Source organism: Sturnus vulgaris, chromosome 25 (assembly GCF_052056855.1).
Source record: "Sturnus vulgaris isolate bStuVul1 chromosome 25, bStuVul1.hap1, whole genome shotgun sequence".
In the NCBI taxonomy this organism is placed as follows: Eukaryota; Metazoa; Chordata; class Aves; order Passeriformes; family Sturnidae; genus Sturnus; species Sturnus vulgaris.
The window spans coordinates 734402-759108 of NC_142267.1; the positions used below are offsets into that span (position 1 = coordinate 734402).

Below are 24707 nucleotides of genomic sequence, written 5' to 3' on the forward strand. Positions count from 1 at the left end.
TGATTTCATTAAAAACCCACACTTAAGTGCCCAATAAACACAGAAGTACGGTGTGCATATAACTGGACCACTCACACTAAGGTGAAAACTTATCTGGTTTTATTTTTTAAAGAAAAATATTCCTCTTTAAACACAAAGCATGAACTAAAAACCTCCAAGGAACAGCTTCTTCCTTGGAGCATGTTTAACTAAACTGTACAGTGACAGAGCTCCCCAAAGAAGTACACACATGGAACATACAGTCTTTCTTTCACAGGAAATTAGGTTTAGGACTTGAAATTGTCCTCCTCACCCTCTCTAGACACCCATTCAATCCAAAAATACTCTGTACCTTACTCCCACCCCAGAACACAGTGATGATAATTTCTGGATGCAACATATATTAAAAAAAAAAAAAAAAAAAAGCATGGGCCAAATTGGCCCATTCTAGCCTTTTAACAAACGTCTGTGAGACAGGTTAAGACCATTGTTATTTCCAGGAATGGTGTTTGGAAGAAAAAAAAAATATAGCAGCATCCACAGGCAACAGAAGCCCTTCAGTGCAGCTGCCCTGTTACAAGGAAGCCAGCCAGGCCAGCAGTGATTTACTGATGTTCCCAGCGCCCAGGACAGGGAGAGGGAACCAAACATTCACAGGCCTCGTGTGTTGCTTGAACAAATAGCCTAAAATTCAGTGAATCTGCCCTACACATGCCAGCAATGAGCTTTTCCCACCCCAGTGACCAATTTAATGTAAGATTTTACATAAAAAGGTATGATAAACTTCAGAAACCAGAAACTCATTCTACCCACTCCCTCTATCCCATCAAACAGATATGTGCAGAATATTTGTCACATCTGCCAAACTCCCCAGACTGCGGAACTGGAACCAGACTCCAAAATACAAATTCATTCTAATTCAGAACAGCAAAATCATCTAAAATATCTGCAAGGTCTCAGAACATGCCTAACAAGCCCATATCCAAAGAAAAGGTACTGGGACATTTTCAATGAGAAGTAGGAAATGGAAAAGGCCTGGAAATAAAGCTCCTTTATATTCCACCTGACCACTAATTGTTGGTATTAAGTCATGTTCAAATTTTATCAGGCCATTTTGTAAAGATCTTTTCCACTCCATACACTCCAATAGTTTTTACAGTAGGAAAAATATTAGAAAAATAAAATCTCCCCCCTGAACAACACTGTATGAAGATCAACACCATCAGTCACAGAGATTTTAACAAGGGGACCAGATAAACTTCTGCTTCCTCCAAACCAGCTTTGTCCAGAAAAGAGCAGCAAGACAGACACAGTATCTACGAGCTAGATTAAGGCCAACAATATAAAGACAAACATGGGCTCAGATCTGAAATGAAGAAACCTTCCAAATGTTTTTGTAGATCTGCACACACACTCACACACACACACTCACACACTCACACACACACTCACACACTCACACACTCGTGTGCTCCTCAGCAAAGGCTTCACAACCGTGAGAGCACCACGGGAGAAGAGTTCTAGCACCAGAATGAAAAACTTCCCTCTGCAGTCATAAACCCCCAAGTCTCTCTATTGCTTTGGACAAGGTCACTGAAGCCCCTTCCAACAAGAGTTTGTGAGCAGCCACAAGTGCAGTGCCAGTTAAGAGTTCCTGCTCTGGAATGAGGGTGGGAAGAGCAGTGCAGACGCTGCAGCTCCAGGGGAGCAGGACAAGGTTGGTGCTGCAATCTGGTCGAGCGTGGTGGTGAAACAGCACAGGCTGGGAGGTCAGACAGGGGGGTTTGATACACGGAGTCACAGGGCACATCTGCTGGGTGACAAGGACAAGCAAAGCCACAGCATCCTCTGGCAGCTTGTCTCTCTGTGTAGGAGGCCTCTAGGCAGGACAAGGATCCGTGGATGGGATGTCACACACTGCACCAGAACATCATGAAAGCCTGAGAGCAGAGGTTCTAAGAGGAGCTTGGCAGCTGCTCTGCCATCATCCTGCCCCTACACATGCACAGGTGAGCGTGCAAAGTCTACAAAAGGGACAAAAATCTCTTCACAACAAGGTTATGGGTCTGGTTTGGCTACAAGGAACAGTTCATGCAAGTTACAATAGAATTAATCATCAATTTACAGCACATCTTTCTGCTGCAGGTGCCTCCTGGCTCTGGGCCCTTGTCCAGGAGGTGCTGGCTGTGCAGCTCTCACAGCTCTCACTGCTCTCACAGCTCTCACAGCTCTCTGAGGAGCCCAGGGGAGGTGCAGAGTCAGCAGTGACCTCTCCCCAGCCCCTGGGAGCAGCACCAGTGTGTGCAGCTCTGCTCCCCCTGCTCCAGGGACCAGTCTCAGCCACAGGGAGGACAGCTGAAACCATGCAGGGACACTTGGGAAACAGAGACACTCAGGTTTTCAGTGCTTGAATCAGCAGCAGTAAAGCTGATCAGAGTCTGGCCAGGGCTCCCACCATCTACCAAGTGAGGCTGGGGTAGGAACTCAATTAAAACGTGCAAGAAAAAAAAACGAAGTGAAAGCAAGGGTGATCATCACTGTGAGGTGTGAGCCTCAGGTTCAGAGCTGAGAATGGTCAGCAGCACACACACTTTGTTCTGTGCACATGCAAAAACACAAGACAGGGAACAGCAGCAAACTGCAAGGGAGGGAAAGACACAGGAAGCACCAATTTAGGATGCAAACACAGGGCAGTGGGGTGAGGGAGTGACATTTGAGGTAAAGGAGCCCAAAGGAAGAGACAACAAAAAAAACTCTCAATAGATCCGAGTCCTGCTTTAGGAAATACACAGCTAATGCCAGTTAACTCTCTTCTCACCAGGAATTTTTGACACACTGATAAATCTTCTCTCTGCACTTGGGTTTTGGGAACCAAAACATCAAGATCAGGATTTGTTTTTTCCCCCCTAAGTTGCACTAAATTATTCTGAATGTTCAGCACAGTACTCTAAATGGCCCCTGAATTCTAAGCAATGCTGAAGACTCACCCAAAAGCAGAAATACCCAAATTACAAACTGCTTTTGGAAATCTACTACTTTCAGAAATCTACTACTTTCCTTGGGCTAGGAAAGAATCTATCCAGAAGGCTGAATTGTCCAGAAGCAGGTTTGGCATTTCTCACTAAGAGCACCTGGGCATTTTACTAAATAAGAAATATCTTAAACAGTTACTTAGCAAATCCCAACATGAGGCTGAGGTGTCAGATAGATGTATACAATCAGACAGCTCCTCACCTACCTCTGACAATCAGATTTGTGCGATTTACAGCAAGAACAGGCTCTGGCACTCACTGCTTCAGTGAGAACTCCAGCAGAGCTGGGAGCTGAAGCCCTTTGACTACGGTGCAAATCACACCAGGATCCTTTCTTTGTACCCACTTCAGTTAATGCCTCCTGGGCAAAGCAAAGCATGGGATTCCAGGTTCTGCTGCAGCCAGCACAGGATGTCTGTGTGGGGCTGTGCAGCCCTGCAGCCTCAGAGCTGGCTGGACACAGGCACACACAGGGGGCTGAGAACCAGCACGGCCAGAATGGAACTGGTGAAAGCCTCAGGGCCAGGTCCAGCTGGAAGCACAAGGACATCTAAGATACAGGAACATGACAGAGCAGCCAAGGTCACCCATGTGCTTAGGCAAGCTTAAGGCAACTAAAGAAAGTTCACTGACAATTTAGAGGAGAACGCCAAAGACAAGAGAGAAGAGGAACCACTGAGCAGAGGCTGGGGATGCTGTGACAGTAGCCAAAGCCCAGCACCAGCTACTGAGCCATCCCTCTTCTTCAGCTCAGTTCTAATTCTCCCCATTTTACCAGCACCATCAGCACGAGGTCAATATGTCAGAAAGAAGAGCTGGGGGTAGGTTCCTAAAAATGCAGCTCACACATTTTCAGGCTTCTGTCTCAGGTCAGTTCTTTTGAAAGAAAGTCTGTGGGCCATTGGACTGGCCTCCTGCTTTGAACTGGAGCTGGGAATTCTTCCTGCCATCTCCAGGGACAATCCTGGGATATGTTCTGCCCGGAAGTGATGGCACCAGCTGCCCAGGTTCCTTTTCATGCCAGTTGAGGGTACAGTAGTTTTTCAGAAAACAGCATGCACCGGTGGCGTGGCCATTGGCCATGAAGCCACGGTTGGGTTCTTCCTGTCTCCTCAGGACCAGGTGGGAGCAGGAGAAGGGAAATGCTGGCACAGATCAGCGTAGGCTCCTGTACACATAGGCTGATGTGAAGACAGCATTGAGAGTCAGGCTGATGGCGAGCAGGCCCCGGAGAGCAGAGGTACCACAGCGACCTTGGCAGGAGAGAACACCGAGAAAAGAGACATGAAAGAACTGGTAAGTAAAAGTGAACAGATGTTGTACTGTTTCTCTCTGTCCAGTGTTTCAGCACAAGCAGAAATTGCTGAAACACTTTTCCTGTCAGGAAAGACTCCACTGCCCTCTTTTGGCTCTATTTTCATCTCATCTCATCTCATGCTCTTGACACCTGCATCCCCACCCCTCATCTTCTATCTCAGTTTAGCACTTTGTCAGTGTTCTTCAGACAGTCCAAAGAACAGGAATAGCTTTGTTAAGATCTTAGAATACCAGGCAGAAGGTCCATTTTGCAACTACTTATTTATTTGATTTCCAGGAAAGATCTCAGTTACCCTCACAGGAATGCTCACCCATGTACAAAGCAGTGACCAGACTTGCACTCACCTCTCCAACCTGCCAAATCTTCCCCTTTGGTAGTTGTGTCTACCACACAGGTAGATGAGTGTGATGAGTGATCCTCCTTTTTGATGGAATTATCACTGCAAATGCTCCCCCCTTCCACAGCAGATTTCATATCTGCAAGGAGAAAAAGACAGGAAAATTCACGCCTGAACGTTCCGGTTTCTCCTGAAGGCTTCCCATCTATTGTGGCCTGGATGTTGCAGGGCTGTGCCCCTGCCCGCAGCACTGCCAGCTCACCTGGCACTCCCCGCTCCAGGAGGCTTTTCCTGGGAAAGCCGGGCAGCTCGGGGGCAAAGGCGTGGCTGTCGGTGTGGGTGTGCTCCTCGGAGCCGCTCGGGGTGAGCAGGGCCTCGCTCTGTGCCGGGAACAGCAGCAGCTTCTGGCCCTGCAGGTTGAGGCGAGCGGGGCTGATGAGCGGGCGGCGGAGGCGCAGCGAGCCCGAGCTGGACGTGACCGAGCCGGCCACGGACGGAGCCGGGGATGGGATCCGGGACGGGGCACGGCTGCCGGCCAGCAGCGAGAAGGGATCTGCAAAGGAAACAGAACCACCGGGTTATCGTCCCCCTGCAACAGGCGCGGCTAGAGAAACAGCACTGCTAGACAAAGGAATGCGAGTTGTGAATGCCCATCAGTATCTTGTACTACAATTCGTTATTTATTTGAGTCCCCACACTGCAAAACACAGAGGAATTCCACAAGTACACTCAGGAACGGCTCAGGAGTCAGGTTAGCAGGAGCCTGGTGAGCTTTCTCATAGCTCAGCTGTGTCCATCCAGGAGAGCCTGCACAATCCATTCTGCAGGTGAATGAATTGTACTGGCACGTCCTTCAGAGCTGCTGAGGAAGAGCATTTACATCACCCAGGGTGTGACAGCCTCTGCAGCAGCACCAACAGCCCAGGGACCCGTCTGGGCCAGAAGGGCAGCAGACAGGTCACGGAGGACACAGGAGCCAGGGCAGCCAAACAGCACCTGCTGGGAAAGCTCCAAAAGAGCTGCCCTGCAAACACCTGAAGTCTCCTGCCCGAGCAGCTCCTGGCTGCTTGTTTTGTCCCACTGATGTCACCATGAGCTCTCCCAGAGAGAACATCCAACACAGCACTTGATTTTAAGCCATCTCACTTGTAGCTGGGACTCTCCCTGCAGCATTTCCAGCAGCAAAATGGACATTTTCACTGGAATGCAAGCAGGGAGGAAAGAATTCAACCAGACCACGTGTTTCAACCCCCTCAGTGCAAACCCTGCAAAGACTGCTGCTCTGGAAGAGCAGTACCTGATGGAGGGGACTCCTTGGACTGGGATGACTGCGAGGCCGGTCGACTTCCACTGAACAAGTAGCCAGAATCTAAAAGCAAAAACGAAACAATGTGAACCCAGCTGGCTCAGCTGCTGCCAAGCCCCAAATCCTAATGCTGCATACTCCTCTGTGCCACAGGAGCAGCCATCCCTGAACAGGACTATAACGTGTTTTCATGGAAAGAATAACAAGTATTGGAATGCTTTGCCTGGGGAGGTGGTGGAGTCACCATCCCCGGATGTATTTTAAAAAAGACTGGATGGCACTTGGTGCCATGATCTAGGTGAGGTGTTAGGGCACGGGTTGAACTTTATTATCTTGGAGGTCTCTTCCAATTTGGTTATTCTGTGATTCTGTGTGGATCCAGTGCCATTCCCTGTGGCACAGTGCCCTGCACACTCACCTGCCCGTGCCAGCGAGGGGATGGTGCCCAGGGAGAGAGCCCTGTTGAGACGGCCGGGGAGGGAGGATGAGGAAGTTCTGCGTGGGGACCTGAAGAGCTGCTGGTTTGTCAGGTGGAGGATGCTGGGTGGTGTTGGGACAAACAGAGACGTGGCAGGTGAAGGGAAGGCTGTGCCAGGGCTGCTGGGAAAGACGGTGATGGAGTCCCCAGAGAGGTACCTGCAAAGGACACGCACGACACACACTTAGCAATGAGAAATCCCAGCAGCTGCCTCTCCTGCTGGCCTTGCAGGAACACTTGTTTTGGTACCAGGGTTCTGCTGGCCTTGCAGGAACACTTCTTTTGGTACCAGGTTTGGACTAACTTTTCAGTGCAGGAGTGCTGAAGAGTTTAACGGGAATGTCCCCAGACTTTGGGAAAAGAAGAACTGCTCAACCTTACTTAAATTATTGTGCACCAACCTGTCCCACAACACAGGGTGGAAAAGAGGGTGGAACAGTTCAGGAATGCCAGTAATTTTCTCGAATGAGAAAATTACCCAGAGAATGCCTTATGAAGTCCAGATGTTAAAATACAGGAATTTTGTGTTATTTTTAACAATTGAATGAAAATACATGAAAGAAAGTCTAGAACATGAACCAGAATCTCTGAACATCCTTCTGTAAGATTTTTAGTTAGAAGCAGGTAATAGAACTGTCAAATAAATCATAATAAAGAACTGAGTATGAAGTGCATATGTTTTTAAATGGAGATATCTGACTTTGCAGATACAATTTAGCAGATACGATATTTGGAGGTTTAATCTCATTTCTGATGGAAACAGAGACAGATGAGAGCAGCAACATGGTTACATGGCTTTTCTTCTGTCAGAGGAAAGCCAGGAGTAAATCAGAGGGTGAAGAAAATCTCAGCCTTGCACTGTGGGGTGATTTATGCACGTGCCATTCTATCCTGGAGATTAAAGAGGTGGTGCAGCAATATTATGCCATGCTAAACTCTAAGAGTTAAGATTACAATTTAAAGTATTTTATAAATGACTTATCTGCTAGTGGGAGGCAGCCATCAGCAATCCTGACCAGCTCAGTGAGGCTGAAGCTGTGAGCCAAGCAGGGTCCTGGTGCAGGACACGCTGACCCAGGGATGTGCTGCTCTGGCACCCCCACAGCCCAACCTGTCCAGGTTCCAGAGCACCTGCCAAGGTGTCCTTAGAGCACCCCACACACATCTGCCCCACCACACACACACAGATGGATGTGCCCAGCTCAGCTTTGTAAGAGGAAATGAATGGCAAAGGGAATTAGAAGTGCAGCTCAGGACTGATAGGAATCACAGGAGAAAGAGTGAGAAGTGATACCTACCCCTGACTGTGCCATGGCTGTGGAGGGCCAAAGCAGAGCATCCCCTGTGAGCAACATGGTTCTTTTGTGCTAACTTTGCACCTTCTGTGTCTTTGGGCTAAAGGATCCAACTTTACACAGCTCCTTGCTGCAGCAGGAAACAGCTTAGCTGGTTTATTGGCTTTTGGAAGTCTTTCATTTAGTGGGCTGGAAGATATTACAATCATTTCTCACCACTCATAACCACAGTCCTGGGACTGGAACTGTTTTGGATCAGGCTTCCAATGGCTCTGCTGCTCAATCTCACCTAACTGCTAACTCTAGTTACTGCAGCCAGATCCTCAGGGCAGTGAAGAATCATTTGCCTTGAACCATCTAGAAAAGGGATTTTTCTGATCAGCAAAGAGGAGCTGAAGAATTTTAAGTATAGCTTATTAATGCCTTAGGACTGAATTCTGACCAAAGTATGTCTTAAACCTTCATCTGTTCTGAACAAATTCCTGCTAAGTGTGCAAAATCCTGTTCCTGTTCTCTGCACTCTTTAGTGTTTGCCACTGCCATGCCAATGCTGCTAAAAGCTGTCATGGCAATGTGCTCCATGCCTGAGAACGGGCAGCTGAACTAAAACTTCTTCCAGAAGAAGATGAAAAAGGGTGAGAGGATCAAGAGGATCACAAGGCAGGAAGCAAGCACAGCACAGCCCTGGGATGGAGCACTGGAGCTGGGTCTTTGCTCCAAGCCATCTGTCATGTGGCAACAGTGGCTCTGGCAACAGTAAAAAAAAATAACATAAAAAAAAGAAGGAAAAAAAAGGCTCTGGAGTCAGATAGTTTGTGGAAATAGTCAAGGCCCGGAAGCCGTTTATTTCAGAACTTGATATTGTGAACATCAAAAATTGGGAATCTTAATTAGTGTTTACAATGATCACAATGTTACTAGACAGTTGGGCACAACTCTGCTACACAGATACTTTAAAAATAAATAAATAGAAGGTTAAAGAAGAGTATTACATGGTATGGGACTGTACACGGTCCTGAAGAAACTCCTCCTGCCAGGAGAGCCTCCCCTGCTCTGTCCCTGCTACCACAGACACCACCATACGTGTGTGCCTTTTAAATTCACATTTTACCAGAGATGCTGCATCATCCTGGGACAGACAGAGCCATGGAGGGCAGGGGCAGGCTGCAGATGGACCCACTGCTCTATCAGATAATTCAGCCCATGAAGTAAAAAGGTGAGATGCAGCCACAGGCAGGCAGCTTGGGGGATGTGCCCAGCTCCCTCTGCCCTGGGCAGCTGGGGAGCCATGTGTCAGCCAGGGGGTGAAATATTTCCTCTGGACTTAGTGTCCCCTCAGAACTGAGCTACCATGCACTGCAGGGCCCCCCACTCTCCCTGGGCAGTGGGTGCAGAACAGGTCCTGGCACCCCAGGAACAGGTTACCCTGTGTGCCCTGACACTGCTCTGCTGCACCTCACTCAGGGCCACAGCCTGGGCCTCCTGCCAAATTCACAGAACCAGGAGTAAAGAGCAGTACAGGAACAAAAAAAACAGGCACAGGGACAAGGGAGAGTAATGCTAAAATGGGCACAGCTCTCAAACACATTTGTATTTTGATATGTGGCTTAGAGAGCTAGAAACTTCAGCTGCCAAGAGTAAGAATTCTTGTCTCTTGCCTGTTCTGCTTTGGATGGAAAATGAGGGTTGAATTATATAGCTGCCATGTCCTGCACTAAGACCTTCTAGAATACAGATGCTTGGCATCAGTTGTGCCTTTTCCCCCGAGCTGGTGGCACACAGTGGGGAGGTGTGTGTATGCACATCCTAAAATACAGACACAAACACAGACTTGCTGCCATGCCAAAAATGTTCAGGGAACTCTTCCTGCCTGGACACTCAAGAGCTTTGGTCCCAAACGAGGCTTTACAGGGGATGACTTCAGGACTGAGTACTGTCCCTTGCCCTGGAGAGCACCTGCCATGGCTCCAGGAGCCAAGTGTACCTGCAGGTGACAGCACACCTGAAGGGACTGGCAGGTTGTTTGTGACAGCACACAATTTCTACAGCATCTCTGAAAACCAAAGCAAAGCCATGTACCACAGCTCCCTTCAACTTTCATGAGTGCAGTCAGCCTGGAGCAATCATCTGGCTATTAATAATATTAATTTTTATAAGAGCATAAATACTTTGTCCACATTACATCAATACATACTTCCTATAGTATCTAAACATGATTATTAGCTTCACATAATTTCAGCACACTTGATAAATATGCATAAAGCCAAAATAATAAACCACTACAGCGTTTTTATATTCCCACATGCTCACACCCTTTGACACACCCAAGCTCACTAGGGCATGCAAAGCATGGATGTAGAGAAGGAGGAGTCAAGAGAAAGGAAAGAACTGGATATAAATACAGTGTGTTTAGAATGGTAAATGGCCACAAAAGTCAGTTTGCATGCACTGATGTCACTGAGGGCCTCAGGAGGAAGAGGAGCAGCAGCAGCAGAGATGCTGACTCGGCTGCTACCTCTGGGTTCTCCCTCACCCCCCTGCAGAGTTGCTCAGAAATGTTAGCCCAGGTGTCCCCCTGTGCCCTGCCACGCTCAGTGGTGGCACAGGAAGGACAGAAGTGCTGGCCTGGCAGACACATGGGCACTGCTGCAGCCATGGTTCCACCAAGCAAAGCAACACAGTGTTGTCCCAAATCTTGTCCAGGGAAAGGCACTTAATGAACCCACATTGGCCCCTTTATAAATCTGGCTCTGCTGGGCAGGTACAAGATTTTGAGTTGGCAGATCAGCCACGGCCAGAGCCAGGCACTTGGGGATGGAGCAGATTGGATTTCAAGTGACACAAAAAGCCACTAACACACCCACAGCACCTCAGCTCTGTTTGCTGTTACCATCCTCTGGTCCAGCACATGGTTAGTATGAAAAAGCAGCACCTTGAATTAGGGGCTTTTGGGCTAAAACCCTCTAATATTGTTAAGATGTTTGCATGCTCTGGCCTGCATGGCTGAGAGCAACAAACCAGCACCTGGAGACCACAGGTCAGCACGTGTTCCTCTGTGGCCTGAACTAAGAGCCCAGCTAAGGGAAAACAAGAAGCTCCAAGCACTGCCCAAGTGGTTCTGGAGGATTTTGTGTCAGCTGTGGTTGTTAGTTACCAAGCCTTTGTCAGCTCTTATCCCACCCAGCAGAAGGAAATGTGTCACACAAAATAGCACCTCAGCTGCACAGGACAGGACCACTGTGCACCAGAACACACATTTCCTCCTGCTGGACTCAAGCAATGGTGCAGTTAGATGATGAGCTCAGATATCTACATCTAGATGACACAGATGATATATCTAACTGCTGAGTGAAAAATGCAAAGCACCTTCCATACAGAACCTATGGCAGGGCAGAGTCTAGAACAGCCTAATTTGGCTTTGAAATCAAGTGTGGTAAGAACAGTCTCAACAAAGGCAGTAGTGGTTTGACTATTTTTTTTTTCCATAACCAACAGTAGAGTACTGCTAACTTACAACTTATCTGCTGGGCTCATTGTCTGAGACACAGCTGGTACAGACTGAATGCTACAGTTTATAAATCAGAACATCTCTGGGCAAAACCCACCCTGCTCCTCCTTTCCTCCCTTACCACAAAAGATCCATCATCAGCAAAATCATGTGAGACAAGGAGAAAAAGGAGGCTGTCAGCATCAGAGTCTCTAAAACACCAAACACAATCGTTGCAAGTTTGGTTTTGAGGCTCTGAGGTTTTTGTCGTTTTTAGAAGCAGCAGCACAGACATGCTGAGGCACCAAGAAGTGGGGAAAATGAGCTGACACCTGAGCAAAAACAAAAACTTCTTTGGCATTAAATGAACCCCACTTCCATATGTACTGTGTTATTCTGTTTCACCTTTGAAATGTTCCCAATTACAAGCACAAAAGTTCTTCAATTGTAAGTTGTGAACAAAGCACCAGAGAGATCAGTTGTACAGCTTGGCCATAAAACAAAGTAGCTTTCTGATGTTCTGACATATAAATTAGTGCAACTAGTAAATATACTTCATTTGTATTAATCTGCATAAAGTGAAGACAAACAGATGTCACTTGCAGTTAACATATCTCCCACATTTAAGGACTTTAAACTCAGTATAGATTTGCACTTGCTGTGCAAACAGAGCCAAAATATTCCTTAACAGGATTATTCAGGCTTCACAGTGTAAATCCTCTCCTTCCCACAGTTCTACCAACTGCCTGTTCCCAACATTGAGTGTGCATCCTCCCCATCCCAGCACTGCATAGGGAAAATGATATTAAGAGAAAAGAACAGGCATGGTAAACCAAGGTAACATTTAAGAGCAAAACATCACAAAAAGTGCCTGACCCCAGGGAGCTTGAGGATGAGTCAAGTTTAAATAGATAGAAAAAACCAAAGTGCTTCTAAAAAGGGAGGAAAGCAGCTACTTAGAGGAGATAGGAGACAATATGAAACAGGACACAGTGAAGCTTAACACAGCCTTGACTTTCAGCTCCTGAAAATAAAACATCTGAAGAGGCTGCCAGCCATCTTTAGAAGCTGCCACTGAGAGTTTCCTTACTACTGGGCAAGAAAATTTGGACAGATTAATTTCATTCTTATTAATACAAGGATATTGCTGACAGAAATGAGGCATGACATTACCATGACCATTCCCACTGAGTTTGTCAGCTTCTCATACCCCTCCTGTGAGCCTTCTCAATACATCCTTCAAATATGAGATTCCTCCCATTCCTTGGACACATCTCACAGGAGAATAGCAAGAGGAACTTTCAATACAAATTGTACAGGTAAGTGCAGAAGACAATCACAGATAAAAGTCTTTTCTTACATGTACTTTATGAGGAAAATTTGGAAGTCTTGAGGCAGAAAGAAGGGAGGAATTAAAAAAAAGTCCAGATGTCTTATTTAACTTAATGGCCATAATAGCTCAAGGTTTCCCGTGCCTGTGAGCTGGAATGCAAATGTTTTGGGCCAGGACTGGTAAGTGATGGGAACATGGAAGATGGAACCAGACTTTGCAGGTGCTGGGTAAGTAAACAACCCTCAGCATCATTCACAAGCACCAGGATGGAGCCAGGCTCTGTTAGCTTGGAGGTGGATATTGAAGTTACCTGAAGGCACCAGAAAAAGATTGCAAAGGAGAGCCCAGGTGGGCAGCAGGTCTGTGTGGCCATTGCCTTGCTAAGGTACAGGCACACAGCCAGGAGCTGCACCTTCCCATGACTCAGCCTGGCTTATTGTTAATGAATTTCAGAGCTTTTGGCAGTGCCACCTTTATGCTGTCACAATGAACAGCAGCTCGAGGAACAGGAAGTATGAACAGCTTTTGTTTCCTTTAAAAAAACTCCTCTAATTTCACCAGCATCTGCAGCACCCAGTAGTGTCTGCATTATGCAGTAGGAGTTGCAGATATTTCACAGTGAGAGCTCCATTCTGATTATTTTATAGTTTATACACTGGAAGAGCATTAGACCCAATTAACTTGTATCAGACTATTAGGGTGGTGAGTTCCACTGTGCTGAACAGAAGAAAACAGCAGATCTGTCAAAGTGCTATTTCCTCTTGAAAGACCAAAATCCATAGCAGAGACTCAGTGAAGTGCCTTTCAAACAACTGTGCAGGATAATCAGACTGCTTATCCTAAGAGGCCCCAACAAGTTAATCCTAAAAAACCCAAACAGCTGGAAGTTCCCTCCTCCCCACACAGCAATACCAACCACCCCAGCTGTCAGCAGAGGAGTGCCAGGCACTCAACCCCAAGTCACAATTTCCACACCCTTTTTTCAGCAGTATTACCACAATGCCAGACTACAAAAAGAACCCCTGCAAGTAACCCAAAAAATCCATCTCTGTAGCCATGCAGTCCCACAGCAGTTCCCACCCCCTCCAATCTGTGCTCTCAGCAATGAACACTGACTGACAGTGATGCACAATGGAAGCTGACCAGATATCACAGCATGAGATATTGTGATACTTCTTCTCTTCTAAGGCTACAGGAGTGGAGGAACATTGACATTTTTATCCAGTTGTGCTTATACACAGATGTTGCTCGGGGAGCAGGTGGGTAAAAAACCCAAAGAAAACTGGCACTGAAAGCAACAACCACAGGTAGATCTGGAAATTTAACCTCAAACAGCTGAATACTTCATGTATTAAGACACCCTGAGCTACGTGACTTTTTAAAGCACCTTTTTGAATAAATTACTGAAGTTTCAGTCAGAAGCACTTAAGGACACTTCTCCATTTCAAACAGGAGCCAGGAGAAGGGCAGAGTGAGAGAGGATACAGGTAAGTGATGCTACACAGTGGAAGGCAAGAAGAACCAGGTAATGGGCTCTGTGTGGTCCCCTCCTCGTGTGCCTGGGCACCACAGCAGTGTTAACGAGGACTCCAAATCCAGAGGCAAGTTCCCATCAGTTCCAAATTAAAATGATCAGCACCATTAGGAAAGTGAAGGTGGCCCATGGTGGATCAGGGCAGAGGGTTCCTCAGTGAGTGGCTAAGGATGGAGAGGCAGTGAGAAGAACCAGGAGGACAGGAGGAGCCAGAATCTCCTTGGCTGGAGGAGCAGAATGGGAGGAGGTTGCATTTATGGAGCAGTTTGTGAGGCAGCTGCTGAAGAACTGATTTGGGGGAAGCTGGATATTTGTACTGCTGATGTAGGATACAGGAGCAAGGGAGAATGGAGGCAGCACGAGCAGCTCCCATGGCTAGCAGAGGAAATGCTCCAGCAGCTAGCACAGTGGTAAGCAAGGATGGGGAAAAAATTATATATATACACATATATATATATATATATACATACATATATATATACATGTATACATAAATATGTATGTATTAAAAAAAAAGGAAGAAGAGATCTTCACTGCTTATCTAACTTTAAAAAAGAGAAACAGAGGGAGGAAAAATGACAAGAGGAGAGAGAAGCACCAGTCGCGAGGAGTTCCCAAGGCTTTTCCTCCTTCCCCCAGCGTCACTGCTCGGGCTCTGACCTTCGGGGCCGGGGTCTCCGCGGGCCCGTCGCCTTCCGCGTGGCCACGGCTGCGGTGAAGCCGACCAGGCAGCACAGGGACGTGGTGCCAAACTTGGCCGTGTCCAGCCAGCTGGGCGTGTCTGCCTGCAGGTACCGCTCGGCCACGTGCAGCGACATCACCAGCAACCACAGCAGCGAGGCAAAGGCGTCGATCCGCCGGAGCCTGCCGGGGGAACAGAACCCGAACAGATCAGACACCACGGCACCACCCCGCTGTGGGGAGGGACAGGGAACGTGGGGAGGGCACCCAGGCTGAGCAGGCTCTGCACTGCCTCTGACTACAGCACATGGTGTGCAGCCCTGCCCGCTGCTGGGCAAGTGTCTGAGCACATCAGCTCCATTTTCTACCAGAGCTGCACGGGCAGCCTTTCATTCACAGTCATTCAAACGGAATGAACCAAGGCATGCAGTACTGCATGTGCCATGCTGGGAAATGTTTACCCCTGGATCACTGAGGCAACACAGGACTAGACAGCTCCCACTGCAGCAGTCTGGGCTGACACAGAAGCCGAGCACACCCACCTGATGCGCCCAGCCAGGAGCATGGCCAGCAGGCAGGTGAAGAGCCCCAGCACGGCCACTGCCATCTGATGATTCTTGCCATAGGCCCACGCCGAGCTCAGGTTCTTCAGCAGGTGCTCTGGGAGAAGGAGGAGCAGCTCCTGCCAGCCCCGTCCCGAGCTGCCACCACCACTGTCCTTGTCACTGCCCCTGTCCCTGGCACTGCCCCCGCCAGCACCGGGGCTGGCTCCTGTCCTGTTCCACACGGGGCCAGAGGGGACAGGAGCAGGGACAGGAGCAGGGACAGCTCTGCTGAGGGAGAAGGGGTCTCCTGACCCGTACAAGGCCATCAGAACCAGGAATGCACAGCTGAGGAAGGCCAGGAACCGCAGAAGAATCACCTGAGCTGGCGTGGTGATGGAAGTGGAAGAGGAGGATGAACACAAACTCTGCAGAGGAAAGGAGAAACGCCTTGTCAGAATGAACTGAATGAATGAACTGCAGCAAGGTTCAGTGCTGTATGAAACACTTCCAGACTGTATGGTTTACTGGACTATTCTGCTCAAGTCCTTCTAAGTCTCTCCACTGGGCTGACACCACATGGGATTATTGTAGACTAGCAGAGACACGAGCAGAAGCCAAGGTCAGGCAGGGCAGTGAAACAAGAAGGCCATAATTCAATTCCCATTGTTCTTTTTTTAATTTTTTCCCCTTGTACTCTGTAATTTCCTGCACTGCACTCATAAATTGGCTTTCCTACCTCCCTTTTTCTGCCTGTCCCATTATCTCCCTTCCACTCTATTATTACATTAGACTTACCTTCTGGCAACTGTGCTGAGTGACACCAGCAAGAGGAAAACCTCAAACTAACATTACAAACATCTGTGGCAACTCTCCTGTGCTGTTCTGAACTGCTGCCACACACCCGAGCTCCCAGGGCTGGAGAGCCCCGGGCTGCTGCCTCCCTTTGGCAGCTGCAGAGCAGGTGCGGTGGCACAGAGCTCTGTCCCTGCCCCGCAGCCCTCAGGTGTCCCCAGGTACCTGGCTGTAGCTCTTGTCGGTGTCGCGGCGCCTGAAGTGGTGGCTGAGCAGCAGCGCGCGCAGCTGCCGGTTCTGGTGTTTGATGTAATAGTCCACGGCAGCCTGGCACGGGCGGCACAGCTTGTAGGTCTGCTCCAGGTGGTGCCTGTACACCTCGATCTCCTCATCGTACCTGCCCTGGGACACAGCAGCAGGGGAAAGGGGCGTGAGCACGGCAGGAGCCCCACACCTGTCAGGTTTGCTCTAAGCGTGACTCCGGTGTCACAGGGACAGATCCCTGAAACCAGGCCTGGACAGACACCGAGCTGCAGGCCAGGCTTAGAGCCAGCTCCACACAGAGCCTCCATGTCCCAGAAGGGATGGCAAAGAAGAGCCTTGGAGAAAGCAGCTGTGGCCCAACATCAGGATGTTGAATTTGCTGTCTTTGTTGAGATCTTAAGAATCCCACACCGGTGAGACAAGTCACTAGAATTGCTCTTCCTCTCCTCAAATGAGGGAACACAAAAGATCAGTTGCTCCTTCACTCCAGGCTCATCCCTCCCTGGAACAGCTAGCCCTGCTGTCACTGACACCCTTATCCAAGCACACTGGATAACACAATCCCAGGTTTCTCAGCTGGCACAGGCACTGCAGGTCACTGAATGCCTAAAAAGGGGCCAAAGGCTGGCAGTGCTTGAGACACTGGATAGGTCTGGCAAGAGGCAGGGACTAGAAATAAAGCTGAGAAAAGGGCACCAGCCAAAGATATTCTCATTAAGTGTGATCAAATTTCAATCTGTTCTCTGGGAGTCATCCTGATTAAATTCATTATAATCACACAAAGCAGACTGGATTAGGCAAGCCAGAGGATGGACACATCACACTACAACACAGGCTTGACCATGGTTGAAGGCTAAGGAGTGCAGCACTAAATTCTCTGCACAGAACTTCAGGGAGCCATAAAACTGTGAAGGAGAAACCCCACTGTCCCATCCTCCATGCACATCAAGTCATGGGGACGCCAAGAAATTGCTCAGTGGGAAATCCTGTTGCTCTAACTGCAAAATCCCTTTGCCCTCCTAGGCACAGATGCCTAACCAGGGAAATCATGTGGCTCACAGGATTCCTCTCACACTTCACTTGTAAATGCAGAGCAGCACGGCCAGGGCCTGGGGAACACAAGATCTGATAAAGTTTCCTGTTAATTAGTGGGCTGTTGTGCCTCTCAGGTCCCACAAACTCAGTCATGGGAAGTACTGGAGTTGTAAGATCATCTCAGAAATGTCTTGGGCTCAAGCTTCAATTCCCAGTGCTCATCTAGAACAGGGGAACATTCCAGCTTTGAAGTAGAATTGGGTAAATTTGCAGCATTAATCACTGAACTTCTCTGCACTGGAGTGCCACACAGTGCTTCTGGAGACTGTTGGGAGCATCACTCCACAGCACAATGGAAAACTGCTCTCTCTCCTGCTTACAAGGCTGCAGCATGGAATAAACAGAGCAGGAATAGCACACATGGATGGGAATGCCTTGGACAAACACCCTCCAGTGATGGCAGTCCCTAATGAACACTCACCTCCTCCCTTGGTGAGAATGAAGCCAGCTGCTTGATTTTCATGGTTTGATGGTTATTGCATTTCTTGCAGAGCAGAATTTGGCTGCTCACCCATTGCTGTGGCTTGGCAGGGTCACAGAAAGTTGGACTGCCTGACACAACGTGGTTAAGGTGTTCCATGTACTGGGCAGGGATAGGCTTGTTGTAGTCTCCATTCTGACAAAAAAAGAAGGAGGAAAATCAAACATTCAATCATAAACTGAAAGCTAGGTTGACAGTAATCTTACAAGTAATCCCTAAGCTCTGTCAGCAGCATTTCATTAGCAGTCAATTACATTACAAAATAAATAAGGAAAAAAGAGAAAGTGCTTCAAATCTTCCTCCCATCTCCACTGTCCTGCACACCCATCACAAGCAGCTGGTGGTGCTGGATTTCAGCTTAAGACAGGCTTTGCTATTTAACAGAATACAAAACCAGAGAGGAATTGTTCCACACAGTAAAAAAAGTATTCTTAAGAGATATGCCATGGCCACTTTTGCCCTTTGAAGCAAGAGAGGGAAATCTGTCTTGATCTCTCTAGTCAGCACAGCCCAGTGCAGTGGATTCCTTCTCCAGGCTGAGCTCAGGGGTGCTCAGCACAGAGCTGCCAGCTGTCCAACCACTGGCCATTCACCTGCACTGTGTTACCTGAGGACCAGAGCCCCCCAGGGCCCCCCAGGGCCCCCCAGAGCCCCCCAGCCCCCCGTACCTCCTGGAAGCCGTTGTACTGCTCGCAGTTGGGGCAGTCCCAGCAGTTGCGGTTCCCGTAGGGCACCACCGTGTCCTGGTTGCAGAACCAGCAGTTCACTGTCACATGTGTGGGCTTCTTCCTGTGGGCACAGCAAAGCCAGGAACACTCAGCTCAGCTGATGGCTTTCAAGCAGTGAAATGTGGGAAAACAGCCAATCTTCCCATTCTGTGTGCTTAATGGCATGGCTTGGAGTAGACGTTTCAGCAATGAAAAGATGGAATGTTAAAGCAGAAATAAATTCTGCCTGACAATCTCTTCTAGTACCATGGACATGGCAGGACTTTAATAACAACCTTGTGATTTACCCACTTCACTGTTTTGCAGGGGTATGTTTGGGGGTACAAGTCCCCTCCATAATCAGCAGTGCTATTTTATGAGAAGGTGCAGTAGAATTGATGCTTAATCCACAGGATTCCAGGAAAAAGAAGTCAGGATCCACAAGAGCTGCCTGTGACAGTGTTCAGAAAGCCAGGAAACAGGCTCATGGTTACAGTTCTGTCTGCCCTGCTGGATAGAAAATTTTTCAAGGACAATGGCACATCACATTATCCTGAGGTTCCAGCACTGTAAACAGCTGTTCCTTCACAACTTAGGTACTAAAGGAACTGAGGAATCAACATTTCATCCCCTGCTTTTATGCACTAGAACTGAAGGGATAAAGACTAATGACCTTGATCCATGAGCCCCTTGTTTTCTAAAGCAATCCTGTAAAAACAACAGCCAGTACAGACAAACAGCTGTGCCATGGCCCCACCACAACAGCTTGTGAGAGATGTTTGAGCACAGAACTTCACAGAACTTCAGCAGCTCGACCCCTGAGCCTGCCTGCCAGAGAAGCTCTGCATTTGTCTCCAAACTCAGAGCAATCCCCAGCAGGTTCCTGGCAGGACAAGGCAGCCCAGCCCAGCTGTCTGGGTTTATCAGAACCAGTCCCGGTCACATTTGCAAGGGAGGGCAGCTGCTCAGGACTCGCCGTGGCAGTCATGCAGACAGATGGACCCGGCTGCCACCAGCCCAGCTCCACCAGGGATTGATCTGTGTGGCTCCACTGCAGCACGGGAGCAACAAACAGCAGCCAAAGTGCTCCCAGCTGACAGCAACTCCTCCCAGCTCCAGGAAATGTTCCCTGCTGATGAATCTGAATGCTGCAGAAATGCAGCCAAAGAGCCAGGTGGGTCTTCCCCTCAGCCATCACCTCTGTAGCTGGATCTCCACCATTGACATTTTTCCCACTCCCATTTCCATAGACCATGCCTTGAAACTCAGTTCAGAAAATACCAAACCCTCAAGCAATGTCTGAGCCTCCTGTTTAGGCACTAACAATGAGGATATGCTTGAAATGAAGCACTGAAAAGTCAGAATGCAAAGAGGATTCCCTGCCAGATGCTGAAAGAAAATGGCTGGAGCTACTAGGATGACAGATTCTCATCTCAAAATAGATGCAAACACCCACACCCCTCTTAAAATGAATATTCCCTGCTCAACTTTCTTTGCTGCCAAGGGGGCTCAACTGATCTGAGTTAAAAATATCACTGCTAAAACTAACAGGCAAAAAAACTCCCCTAAACCAACCCAGAGTTCAAAGCAGACAAATGTAGGTTGATAGTCTGAGTTATCCATGAGCTCCTGCTGTCCAAAAGCCAAGCACTTGTCAAAACAGCCAGATGAAGGATGGACAGCAACACGTGTTGTATTATCCAATCCCACTACCACAGATATAAAATCTGTGCAAATCTAACATGCAGCCTTCAACCAGCAGCACACAAACCCTGCAGCTCCCAGGGCACAGCCTCAACTCCACCCTCTGGAGGAGATTATTGCCCAGGTACTGCAGAACCTGCCACAATCCCTTCCTCTGGCACCCAGGGAAATAAGACACAGCACCCCTCAGCCTCTACACCCCCCAGGCTCTAAATTCCATGGCATGACAGAAGTAACAGCTCTAATTTCAAGGCTAACAGGAGTGGGAAGCAGAGGTGAAGAAATGAATAAAGCAGTCATGCTTTAAAGCAAAAATCAGTGCCAAAGCCTGCCTGAGAACTCGCTAATATCAGAGACCAAATCCTCAGTATACTCGAGACCTTCCCATCTTTTTCCAAACAGGATTTCATTTCTCACTCTTGAGGCTCAGGAAGTACCAAGGATTAAACAGCAGCACTTCATTCTATGCAAAAGAATTGGCTAAGTCATGGATTATTTAGGATAAAAGGCAATAATACTTCCTTCCTTCCTACTATAATCTGTTGCCATAGAAATAGGTGCAAAAAATCCCAAATTCCTAATCTGGTGGATACAAAAAGAAGAACAAGGGGAGAAAAAGGTTTTTTAGGCAAGAACACGTAGGTAGGGTGCAAATTTTCTAGCAATTGGGCAGGACTGAAAAAACAAGTTCTGCATTTGGAAAGACTCTCAAATACAGATTTAACTACTTTGGAGCTATATTTACCTTGGCTGAATTGAGGCAGCAGCTGAGGGCAGTGAGCTAAAGCACACACTGCTTCTAAAGGCAGACCCTGGTATGAGACTGACAACACAAAATCGAGCCTTTGCCACGTGCTCAATCCCTTGCAAATCGAAAGGCAAATCATCCCTGAGGAGTTTGTAACCTATCACTGTACTAACCTGAACCAGCTTCACTGGACAAGAACCTCCCTGCAAACTAAAACCTGAGCAACAAGAAGTGACTGAGTTACTTGCAGCATTCAGAGCTGACTTGCTGTGCTAACTCCCTGGGTAACCTGCACACAAATCAAGCCCAGAAAAATTCCCAGGCTTGCACGAATTGTTTTGCAGGCAGAAAAATATTTGCTTAAGACAAAAGTTACCTGCAGTAAAGTCAGTTATGACATCAACACCTAAATGTCTGACGTTGCTCAGATAATGTGACAAAGTGTTCCTTTGTGAGAAGCTGCTGGATTCCTTTCTTTTGCTCACAGAAATCAGGCTGCAGCTCTGCAGGTCCCATTGACAAACACTGGTTAACAACCAGTTTGTGTCTGTCATGTAACACAAGGAGGAACTTAAGCTCCTTCCAACTCCCAGCACTCTTCACTACTCCTCATTTACACACACATTTAAGGTCATGCTGAAGTCCATGCTTCCAATGGATTGCCAGAACAACAGTCTACCTTAATAAGTGCTGGTAATAATAAATTGGATTTGTAAATATTTATATTTACATCTACTCCCCACCCTCTTTACTACTAAGTGAGAAGATGAAGATATTTACTTTTCTGTAGTCTTGAAAGAGATCACTGGTGGATGTGCAGTTCTTCGCTGGGTTACCAAGGATTAGAAGAAAAACCCAATTCCCTATTAAAAGTATTTAAAGCAGCAGTCTTCATTCTGGCACAACCGGGTTACAAAGCAATTGTTCAAATGGCTATGCCAGCAAATCTGGACAAAAAGTACACGGGGAAGAGGAGCTGTTTTGCACAGATCAGGTCTGATCAAACCACATCTGGTGGCAGCTGGACAGACCAAGTGCTGGCACTGTTGGCACAACTGGGCTAAGAGCTCAGCTCCCTGGCAGGGAAACTCCTGGGGGGCACAGAAGCTCCAGGCTGTGCCCGTGCCCATCACCTGCCAGTAAAGGGGTCTGCCAGGGCTAAACCCCATGTTCCAATGCAAAAAGAACAAAACACAGCTGCCTAGATTCCAGCAGGTGAGCTGTAATATAGATGCATTTGCTCACAACTGGCAGCTATAGACGAGATTTAGCCACAAGACCAAATTCCCAGTACAGTGATGGAAGTTACAATGCAGCCTGTCCTCCCCAAGACACAGACTTGGTGTCCTCTCAACCAGGAAAAGGTGCCCAGGGACACACACCCAGTGACAACCACCCCAGGTTCTGCTCCTATCTGGACATCAAATATTTTATCTCCTTGATAAACAAAAAGGAAAGGCAGCATCACATCATATCTGTGTCCCTTATTAAGCTGTCCTCCTTGATGACTATGGAAGATTTGTTTAACTAAGGCACAATAAGAATTTTGGAAGTATCAGAATAGTACTGAGAAACAAACACAGAGCCTCACAAAATTATCAAGGTCACCTGAAAGAATTTACCGGCAGCCTTCAAGCACTTGGGAAGAAATGCTTTCCATCCCAGAGACCTTTTGATAAACTTGAGCAAAACAAATCCAATCTCCTCCTTCAAAAGGCATGCTAGCCTCAGCTGGGTCAAAGAAATCTTGCCTGCTTCACTGGGATTGCTTTAGGCCACTTGGATTTCTTGGCTACCCTAAATATGTCATAGAAATGCCAAGTCTTGTATATGGGTTAATGTGCCATTGATCACTGATATGGTAAAATGAACAGTAAATGCTTCAGAGCAAGCCTTACATCACACAGAGGATGGAGGAATATGCTTCTCTTGCAAAGTGTAAACTTGAAGTGAACCTTAACACAGGGAGCCCTTGGGACTGGCTTGTCTCCAACAAAGCATTAAATAGATGAGCAGACTGCAAAGGCTATACTGCTACAAAGACTGAAATGCCTCATATTCCACAGATCCCTACATTCCTTTCATTCTGCGCCAGATTAGAATCTGCCAAATTAAGATTTTGTCCTTTTATGAGATCTGAATCGTGACATCTTTCCTGATGCTTTTCAAACCTGGTTTTCAACTGCTCTGAATTTGTTCTAATGTCAGGAAGGTTCCGTGCAATTAAGAAACAAGTAACCAAAGAATGAACAATAATTTTGACTGGTATAGAACCTCCCCAAGTTCTAGCACTGTGCTAAGAGCGTTGTTCTTTCACAGACCCGTTCCCCAGCAATCCTTCCTTCCCCCTACATCAACCAGCCGAAGGAGCAGGATCTTGTCTTTCCCTGCCCCAAAGACCTCAGGAAACAATCGGGGGAGCAGGGGCAGGGCGGGCGGTGTCGGGGCGCGCTCGCCGCTCCCCCCGCGGCGCGCCCGGGATGCTCAGCCCGGCACACAAAAGCCATTCCCGGGATCGGCCAGAACGCCTCCAGCCATTCTGCCACACATTCCTGCTGCGGACGGAGCGCGCTGGGGGCCCGGGGCCGGGCACGGACCCTGCCGGGGCTCTCCGGGATCAGACCCTGCCGCGGTTATCCGGGATCGGACCCACACCGGGGCTCCCCGGGATCGAACCCTACCGGGGCTCCCCGGGATCGGACCCTGCCGGGGTTCTCCGGTTCGGCCCCGCCGCTCCCGGCCGGGCGGGCCCCGCGTGGCGCCTTCCCGCCGCCGCGGGCCGCATCCCGCCATGGCCCTGGCCCTGCCTTCCTCCTTCTCCTCCCCCCTCCTTCCCTTCTCTTCTCTTCCCTCGCTGCCTCCCCCGTCCCCGTCCCCGTCCCCGCCGGCCGTACCTCCGCGCGATGCGGTAGAGCAGCAGCCCCGCGGCCGCGGCGCAGGCGGTGACGCCCAGCCCGGCTCCGTCCATGCCGGCGCTGCCCCGGCGGTGGCGGAGCCGCTTTGTAGGGGCGCGGCCGCCCCCCGGCCCGCCCCCCGGCCCGCGGGGGCGGTGCGTGACTCACGGCGAGGCCGGAGTCGTGCGGCGGGGCCGCCGTGAGTCAGCGCCGCAAAGGCCGCGATCGTGGCGGCGGGGGCGGCCCGGGGCCCGGCGCTGCCCCGGCTGCGGGGGCGGCCCGGGGAGGTCGTGCCTGGCCCGCCGTGCCTGGCCCGGCGCCCGGCGCACGCAGCTCAGCAGGGGGGGTTTGGTTTCTCCTAAAATTAGCTTTGCTGTGTGACAACAGGGACAGGCCCCGGCCAAGGGCGGCCCAGCGGCCCGCGCTCCACGGAGTGTCCCGAGCTGGAAGGGAGAGAATTCAGCCCCCGGCCCTGCAGAGAATGTCCTGGGCTGGAAGGGAGAAAATCCAACCCCTGGGCCTGCACAGAATATCCTGGGCTGAAAGGGAGAGAATCCAGCCGCTGTCCCTACACAGAATATCCTGGGCTGGAAGGGACACAGTCCAGCCCTGGCCCTACACAGACACCCCAAAATCCCACCCTGGGCAGCCCTGGCAGCGCTGTCCGAGTGCTCCTGGAGCTCCGGCAGCCTCAGGG

At 49.0% G+C, this 24707-nt stretch overlaps 1 protein-coding gene across 1 annotated transcript; it reads right to left on the reverse strand.

The window, feature by feature from the left end:
• Nucleotides 1-82: 82 nt before the first annotated feature.
• TMEM201 (transmembrane protein 201) lies at nucleotides 83-24102 on the reverse strand. The gene is made up of 11 exons (XM_088178673.1): nucleotides 24011-24102; nucleotides 18626-18746; nucleotides 17898-18092; nucleotides 16343-16519; nucleotides 15323-15750; nucleotides 14760-14963; nucleotides 6391-6608; nucleotides 5964-6035; nucleotides 4929-5219; nucleotides 4674-4805; nucleotides 83-4264 (listed from the first exon to the last, which is right to left on the reverse strand). Exons 1-11 carry the CDS (start codon nucleotides 24082-24084, stop codon nucleotides 4167-4169), a joined length of 2010 nt encoding a protein of 669 aa, XP_088034799.1. The 5' UTR covers nucleotides 24085-24102; the 3' UTR covers nucleotides 83-4166.
• Nucleotides 24103-24707: the final 605 nt, after the last annotated feature.